Source organism: Sinocyclocheilus rhinocerous, unplaced genomic scaffold (assembly GCF_001515625.1).
Source record: "Sinocyclocheilus rhinocerous isolate Xijiao unplaced genomic scaffold, SAMN03320098_v1.1 scaffold271, whole genome shotgun sequence".
Classification (NCBI taxonomy): Eukaryota; Metazoa; Chordata; class Actinopteri; order Cypriniformes; family Cyprinidae; genus Sinocyclocheilus; species Sinocyclocheilus rhinocerous.
The window spans coordinates 1,513,362-1,522,732 of NW_015657574.1; the positions used below are offsets into that span (position 1 = coordinate 1,513,362).

The 9,371-nt window shown below is 38.8% G+C and overlaps 1 protein-coding gene across 1 annotated transcript; it reads right to left on the reverse strand.

Moving 5' to 3' along the window:
- Positions 1–3,830: 3,830 nt before the first annotated feature.
- Positions 3,831–8,412, reverse strand: LOC107721384 (zinc finger and BTB domain-containing protein 1-like). Its single transcript, XM_016529381.1, has 2 exons — positions 8,227–8,412; positions 3,831–6,570 (listed from the first exon to the last, which is right to left on the reverse strand). The coding sequence occupies exon 2, from the start codon at positions 6,564–6,566 to the stop codon at positions 4,533–4,535; it is 2,034 nt and encodes a 677-aa protein (XP_016384867.1). The 5' UTR covers positions 6,567–6,570; positions 8,227–8,412; the 3' UTR covers positions 3,831–4,532.
- Positions 8,413–9,371: the final 959 nt, after the last annotated feature.

The following is a 9,371-nucleotide window of genomic DNA, read 5'->3' on the forward strand; positions in this document are numbered from 1 at the left end:
AATACCTGCGTCTGTGCGTCTCTCAGCAGTATTCAGCAGCAGCGTCTACTAATAGCGAATCTTTAAGTTGAACTGCTTCAAGAACCTCGCTACTGACAAATGTCATGTAGCTTTTCAGCTGCGAAACTATTTTATTGATAAATTCGCGGGGCAGCGCTGACAAGTTTCTGGTCGCGTCTCCGCGTGTGTGCCCGAGTGCTTTCTGTACTGTGTGTGGGTTTGTGAGAGAGACTGGGAGAAAGAAAGCCTGATTTCCGTACATAAAAAAGGTTGAAGACATGGAAATATTTTTACATTTTTACCCTATTGTTTGTTATATTTATTTGCTCAATGTCTTCTGGGGTTTTGGTTCTCTTACTGTTGTAGATAGCCCAAAGTATAACAAAAATATTATATATATCTTCATTGTGTTTGGGCCCCCCGATGATCAAAATTGATGATAAAATTCTTATCTGATGATCAAAAGATTAATGTACACAGAGAATAATTTCCCCTGATAATATATTTCAGCAAAAACGCCATCTGTATTTTTCTAACAGATGGTAACTTTAGAATCAATAGCGATGCGAAACGATTCGGTCAGACGGGGGTTGCAAAGGGTTCGCGATTCAGTTTGATTAATTCGAACGGTTCACTCACGCACTGACTCGTTTTTGCAGCGGCACTTCGAAATAGTAACGAGATACTTGATAAAAAAAAAACAAAGCGTTGAATGAGTTGGATATTTAACTAAAATCCATTGTAGGAAACAGAACTGACATATGTCTTCTAGTAGCTCTACTGTATTCTTGAAAGACTAGAAATGCTGGGCTGGCTTTGACTCACAATATATAATGTAATCTCTGACACACATAAACCATGTAAACTATTACTTATTCAGTAGTAGAGTGCATTTTGTCAGCCAAGCATACACATTAAAGCTTCTCAAATGCACTCATGAGACCTGTTCATAATGTGGATTATGGATAAGCATAAAACAGCGCCACCAAGTGGATAATAAAAGAATGAAAGCAAGAGCGGGCAGACAGTGTGCTTTGCGCTTCTTGTAAACAAGCAGAAAAAATCTAGAATTTTTTTTTTTAGCACATTTTACAATAAACGAGCAAATATATGTGTAGGTATTATTTAAAGTAGGGCCTACTTTTTGTTTCATGAGAATAATTATTTGGTTCTAATTAAGTATGTTTTTATTAAACAGCTTGAGACGTCTTAGTCAGGTATTTACCCATTGAGAACGAAACGTTCCTTCCATGCTAAACTAATTTGGTTGGACAAATACAGAGTTTGTATGCGTCACAGTGAGCGCCACAAGAGGTTTCCAGGCATCTAGAGATGGTTTCCAAAACCACAAGCTCACTGGCTGCAAAGGCAGTCGAGCTGTTAAGGGAACATGTAGGGATTAAAAGGCTTTTAACCAGACATAAACTCATTTGAGAGCCTGAGATAGGCATTTTAAGTAGATAATTATAGCAAAATACAGGTTATGTACGGGAGGGATGTTTTCGTGCTGATATTTAGAGCTCAGCATTGAGGTGGCCTAACAACATCTGTACAACATTTGTCTTTTGTATAAATCCCTAAGACCATCTCCCTTACACCTAACCTGTTTCTCAGAGAGTGATACATAAAAAGCTCCTCTAGAACTTTGGATCAAATAATATGAGAGAAATATCACCATCTAGAGGTTAGTGATGGCACTATACTGCAAACAAACAAACAAACACTGTTCAAGTTCAATTTGGCCCATGTGTTTGATTAGTTCACTATGTTTCTGCTTTCCTACAGACCTACACAGATAGCTCCCTGTTCCGACGTTGCAGCTCAATTTCAAAATACTGCAAGAGGGCACAGGTATGATGATTATTATCTGTGCAGCTACTGAACATCAGCAATAATACATCTAAAAGCCACAGCATTTCACATGGTAACGCAGGTTAAAGAAATCAGTAAAGCAATGCATTGTCATACACAATACAGAAGCAGATGTTCAGTTTGACAAATTAATCTTCCTTGCTATATTTTGACAAGCTATTTTTTATTTGTAAACCAGTTAAATAAAACTTCAGAAAATAATGCACCAATTTATCATTTAAAAGAAAGCAGTAGTATAATTTTTGATAAATTTGACATAGCACAGGCATAATATAAAAGTAAATCTTTCATAACTAATTAATTAAAAATGATTGTTATTCATTTGCAGGGGATTCAAGCTATTGTGTTTGATATGGTCGGTTAAATATAGGGATAAAATATACCGGATAGGTTTGGAGTGATCATTTGCATGGCAAATATTACGCTGCCATTATCCGACAACCAGAAGGTTGTAATAATTCAGCCGGCAGCCTGTAGTCTGTCTAGAGAAAATACTTTATATGATAAATTAATCATTGTCAGATAAAACAGTAAACACACCTTATAAGATATGTTTTGCATTAGTGTTCGTGAATTTTCATGAATTTCATATCAAATACATCACACAAATCACAATTTTTTAAACTTTTATTTTATTTCTTAAATCCAAGAACGTATGAAACACTGAAGGAAAATGTAAAAATGTGATCAAAAAACAATATTTTCATATATCCCTTGCAATATTTCTACCACACAAAAATATTTTCACTTGGTTTAGATCACAACACCACCCAAATACACCGCTGAACAGCCAGTGCAAATGTCTGAGCTGTTTGTCTGTAAATTAAAATTACTAGCTTGCTTTGGTCCTTTTTGTTTAAAAACCCATCACAAATGTAACTTCCGATGAAGAATACAAGTGAGCTGCATAAACCCCACTGTAACACAGTTCTGATATACTTTTTATACAATCCATAGAGCTATGTATGCCCGAATAGGTCAGTTTACTTGAATGTGACAATGTATTTTAACAGAAGCGTGGAGCACCAACTGCCACAAGTTTAGCCAGACTGCCTGCTCTTAATCCAATCATTAACTGCGTCTAGATTAATCTGTATGATCTCATGGCCCCGTTGATGGTTCATGGATCACAGCCCAAAAAATCTGCTCTCTAGCCTGTATGAACATCACGTGATTAAACTTGAAAAACACAAAACCAAAAACAAACCAACCTGGCTATTTCACAGGATAAGATAACGATTGCTGAAGTACTTGTTTATTAATACAAACGTAATAATTTACCCTACACCCTTGTGCAAGCATTATATGGCATACTTCACATCAAGCCACAATAATTTTACAAGGTGTGAAATATTTGAAATGTTAAAACCTCTTATAAGCCAATTTAAGCTTTAGATGGACCCTAAACAAAAGCATATAGTTTGATTGCTCTAAACAAAAACAGCGTAGGCTGATAAGTATTGTATATCACACAATCCTTATTAGAAACAGATAGCTTGTGCACAAACCGAAAGATTTTAGAAATCTGTTTATATGACATGAATATCTTTGGGATATTGAAATAACTACACAATAAATGTTTTTACTCCATGAAACTCACATCAACTGAATGCACACTAAATTAGGGATGAATTTACAATAGTTTGCATAGATTCCTGGGTTTTGTATGACTGACGGTTTAGCAAGTACAGCTAGCTGAAAGGCATCAACAAGAGTGTTTTTCTCTGCTTTTTATAAAATACAGTATTTTTAGTGTTCTGGTGCAAGGAGGGAAAAGTGCCCGCATACTATTAGCAATCTATTCTCCTTTATTATCTCTGTGCTTTAAAGGGATAGTTAGACAAAATTCGTTTTGTCTAAAAAATCATTTTCTCACCCTCATGTCATTCCAAACATGCCTTTTCTTCTTCTTCTGCGGAACAGAAGAAAAAACATTTTGAACAATGTTTGAACAGTTTTTATCCAAAACAACATTGGACCCCACTATCTTTCATTTTATGGACAAAAACAGTACATACAAAGCTGATATTTTTCAAAATCTCAACAGAAGAGAGTCAGTCATAAAGGTTCAGAATAACATACAGTAAGGGTGAGTAAATGATTAAAGAATTCATCTGGGTGAACTATCCCTTTAAGGGCAATTGAACATGGAATATTATAACAGGTAAGGACACCAGAGCTACTTGAATTAATGACAAAATGGAAGCAGTATATGCTTATGTTCACTAAAAAAGCACCACCTATGAAAACAAATTAACCTTTTGACAAAAGTCCTCTTAAATACTAAAGTTAAAATGTTGGTGTACCACCGTTAAAGCTTCATGAACAGATATTTATCGGATGTAAAACTATTAGCCATGGGCCAGTTTCATAACTACAGACCTATTTAGCATTTTCAACTGAAACACAACTGATAGTGTGATTTAGTCAATATCTAGACTTAACCAGTGTCTGGATATCCATCTCGAAGTATAAGAAAATGAAGACAAAAGCTTGAGGCACTATGTCCCACCAAAAACATTGAGCAACACATCCAGAATTTGCATACACACAGAAAGTGCAGTTGTAAAGGTTACAATTGGTGTCTAAGTGCATAGATTTGTTCTCACATTTACAGTATGGCTTATTTCAAAGATTCCAGGGTTTCAGAGAGAGGCCTCTCATTGTCTCTTGGTGTGCTTGGAGTTGTAGTGGCTCCGCATGTCTTTGCGGAGACGGAACTTCTCTCCGCAAACGCCACAGATGTACAGATGCACATCCATGTGCTTCTCAAGATGTTCGCCGCTGGGGAAAATCTGGAAACACACCTGGCAGATAGTCTCTCCGGCAGACAGGTGAGAGATCATGTGTCGCACGTGATCGTGTTTGAGGAACGTACCCTGATCACACATGGGGCAAACGTACCGCGCCATTCCCTTGTGCATGTCAGTGTGCAACCGCAGCTGTCGCTCGCGCAGAAACTGTTTCCCGCAGGTCTGACAGGTGAACTGCTTTTCCTTGGTATGCACAGTGTAGTGCTCCCGTAGATGACACCTTTGGTAAAAGCCTTTGCCGCAAATTGCGCAGAAATGCTTGCGCCGATGGTCTGGCTCACTGCCTTCTTCCAACAGAACGGGCCGGAACGACTCCTGCTCCGGACAAGCCAACGTGTGCTCCACCGCAAGACTTTCGCTTTCAAATATTATTCCACAGAGTGGACAGCGAAAGCCCAGGTCAGCTCCTTCTAACAAGCTTTCTTCCATAGCCTCAGCATCTTCAAGTAGAAGCGATTCCTCACCTGGGGAGTCCGTCTCGGCCCCTTGGGTTTCACCGCAACGCTCGGCGTGCTCCTGCAGCTGCCTGCCTTTAATGAGCACTTGGCCGCACCTTCCACAGGCGCAGATATGTCCCATGTGGCTGGAAATGTAATGAGCGGACTGATCCTCCTCCGTCAACAGGGCTCCGCACAACTCGCATGGAATGCACGCGCCATCTTGCTTTTCCTCTTTGATCCGGTGCACCTTTGGATCCGTGTCTAACCCTGTGCTTTGGCCCTCCAAAGCATCCATGGCTGATACTCCAGCCTCTTCCTCACTGTCAAACTTCATCTGGTCTGCAAGATTGTCTTTGTACACTCTGGTACGAACTTTGCAGCTCCCTACGTTATGGTTCCCTACCTTTATGACTTTTATAGTTTCCAAATCGGTCTCAGAATCGTCATCTCGCTCCACTTTAATGGTAATATTCCTGGAGAAGGCAGCTTTGCCATCCATGCCAGTGGCGACGGACCTGATCACGGTCTCTGTGTCTGGCTTGTGGTCTGGCCAGTCCTCTTCGCCCTTACAAACCGTTCTGTACTCATCTGTACCCTCTGAGGTCGAACTCTCGGCTTTTCCGGCATCGCCATAAACCTCCTTGCTGACTTTGGGAGTCTGGAAAGCTTTGCGATTGGTGCATGTGAGGATGTGTTCGATGAGCAGCTTTTCACAGCTGAACACAAAACCGCAATCGTCGCAAGTGTATGTACGACCAAATCGAGGACGTTCTTTCATGGCAGAGCTTCGGCCTGAAGTTCTCTTCCTCAAGTCACATGGCTGGTCTACAACGGTCTCTGAGTGTGGCGGAGGGTGTGGTATGACCACATCTTCAGCAGGCCTGACAGTTGAGATGTTAATGGTCTGACGAGCAGTTGTGGTTAAGGCTTTTGGTGCGCATTCATTCTCAGAAGGGCTTGGTCGCTGCTGCTCAAACATTCGAACGCCGAACATCATCTTGCTTCCCACCATGCCAGATGAGGACGAGGAGCTGGATGACGAAGAGGACGATGCAGAGGTCGAGGGTGTCAGATTGGATGTTTGGATGTCTCGGAGGTCCTCCAGTGAGTCGGGGATGTAGTACATTTGTAGGTAGGCCATAGATGATTTCAGCTCTTCAAATTCATAGTGATCTACTACAATTCGGCCAAGGTACATGAGCTGCAGAATGAGATCAAAGCACTCTGCGCTGATCTGCATGTTGCTAAGATCAAACCGTGTGGTTCCCTGCTGATCCCGGATGAACATCATTCTGAAGTAAGAGCTGCAGGCCGCCAACACGGCCTTATGGGCCCTGAAATAAATGTCCCCTATGGCAATGCAGCAGTCACAGAGGAAACCCCACTCCCTTTGGTTGTTGAGCTGCTGCAGGACATGCTCACTGTGGCTCGGCCTTGCCATTACCCTGTGAAGAATCGTAAAGAAATACATGATACATCAGCAAGACCCAGGTTTAAGGAATCTTTTTCCTTCTCACAGGCGCCATATCATGATAATATCATGACTCATGTATTGATTTGCAAACTGAAGAGTTGATCTAACTGTGGAATGGAAACGTGAGTGCACAGATCTTATGATACACTTTTAAAAGTTGGACTATTTTTAACTTGACATGCTGCCTTAAAAACATAACACTAAGGACAGGACATCCATAAACAGCCAAAGATGTGTGAATGCGTATCGCTGTAGCTTAAAAAGGGGATTTTTTAAAACTTCTATGAGAGGGTTTATCATACCAAATTTCTAAGAACTAAAGTACAGCAGGCTAATTCAAGTAAAAATATCTAAATTAAATAAGACTGCTGTTCAAAAATTTGGGGCCACTAAGCTTAACAGTAATATTGTGAAATATTATTGCAATTTAAAATAACTGTTTTCTATTTTAATATATTTTAAAATGTAATTTACTCCTGTGATGGCAACGCTAAATTATTCCAGTTTTCACTGCTGATTTGGTGTTTAAGAAACTTTTCTTATTATTTTCATGATGAATACAGTTGTGCTGCTTAATATTTTTTTGTGGAAGCCATGGTACTTTGTACTTTGATGAATAGAAAGTTCAAAAGAAAATAATTAATTTGAATGTAAAGTAAAAAATGTATGTTACTTTTGATCAAATTTCCATCCTTGCTGAATAAAGTACATTTCTTTAAAAAAAAATCTTACTGACTTCAAACTTTTGAATAGTAGAGTATATAAGAAAAATCTAGATAAAATAGTCAAACTCTAGTCTGTACTGGACACTTACCTTGATCACACATAACACTAAAAACTAAGTAATAGGTATTTGCCAATATGAAACAACAAAAATATAAAGGGGAAGATAAGAAAAAAATGAGAGGTTTAAATATTTTAGGTGTGATTATTATATCTTATTGCTTCGTTTCAGAAATGTAATAATATTAAACTAAATAAACAAATTATATATGTTGCACAGATCTGTAACCATCTGAGCAACCCAACAGGTAAAGTTCCTTATAAGGATAAACTTAATTAATACATTCAATTGATCGGGCAATAATAATTAAATAATTCGAGTCCAGTGGAATCTTCAGATTCTTTGCAAACTTGTAGAATACGGTTTTACTATTCAGAATAAAATCATAAAAAGCAAATGACAGCAGAAGAGAAAAATTGTGTTCATATAATTAATAAGCTTAGTAAGAACTGGTTTAAATAGTACTTGTTTCCGTCGTTCAGCTCAATCACAAACCAAACGGAGTGTTTTACATCCCGCCCCCGCGTTCTCATTGGCCTATTTTGGAGACAGAATCATGCGGGCGTTGTGGCTGTCAATCATACCGCACTTAAAAGAAAAATCAAACTACTTGGACAACACGCTACAGATCTGACCATACAATTATCCTTAGTGACAACATAAAGTTTTTAAAGGCTCTGTTACTTAAGAGACGGCATAACCGAATATATCTGACCATTGTCGTAGGGAGATCTCTCACGCAAGCATGCAAGTGCCACCCCCGCGCAGCTTCCCGCACATACGCAATGAGCTTCGCATTACTGCAGCTCGTGTTTACACGCAAAACACACTGAAAATACTCACCGACGGTAATGGGCGCTAACTTGTAGCGAACGACGGAATTCAAGTTAAAACACAGAGCGAAGAAGTTCCACCCCTTTTGCCTACGTCCAAGCGAAAACTTGGGACGAGAATAGCTAATCTCGAGGGCGAAGCCCCTTCTGTGCAGCGCGGATGAAAGTACTTCCGCACAGCCGCTCTGCGAGCTCTATCACCGCACTGAAATCCGGCCCCGCTCACGCAAATCCAGCACGCCCCAGCACGCGCAGCACAGTGAAAATGCAACCAAACCATGTATGAAAATATGCTCTTCAGGACGAACCCTTGCGGTCACATTCGTACTGGAAACGAAATAGAATGGTGTTATATAGCTTACATTTTGCACCTTTTCCAGAAGAACTACTTTCAAATGATTTGTTTTTTTTAATGTGTTTACATTACGCCTACACATTTCCTCGCTTTCCTCTGTATTGCTGTCATTACCATCATGCCAAGCATTTTAGAGAACTGAATTTCTGCAAAAAAGTTTGCTTTTATGGAATGGGAAGTCTGATTTCTGATGTAAACATCAGAAACATCACTATTTTTGTACTATTTATGTAATATTATATACATAAATATATATATTATAAAATATTATGTAATATTTTATTACATGATCACATAGGCTAGCTTTTATAGGCCATTAACAAACATGTTTAAAATGTACAATTTTAAACAATTGCAATTCTCATATACAAGTTAAAAATATATTTAATTTTTATACAGTCAAAGTCAGTTGACTGCTTACTAAATTTTGTCCAAGAATTATTTACATAGTAAAAATCATCACAAGCCATTTACCACACACACACTAATCGTAAATCCACACCATAACTAATGGCACATTACCAAAATCCATCTGATTAGATCTTTATTGTAGCATAGTTACCTATGTGATAAATGTTATAAAACAGATGAGTTTAAAGACGTATAATTGGTCAAGTGTTTAAATTGTTAGAGGTGTTCCTACATATGTGTGTTACACTAAAACAATTTCATGAGTGCTTCAGGTCTGTCAGACCCTTTTGCAAAACTGGCTTTGCGCTGTCGTCAATGCAAATTGTCATAATCCACGCATCGTTGAGGACTTTCCCTCACTAGATATAACTGATATATAAATATATATA

Bases quoted from the DNA above. Each gene is read 5' to 3' on its own strand.
- LOC107721384 (XM_016529381.1), bottom strand. From the start codon at position 6,566: ATGGCAAGGCCGAGCCACAGTGAGCATGTCCTGCAGCAGCTCAACAAC.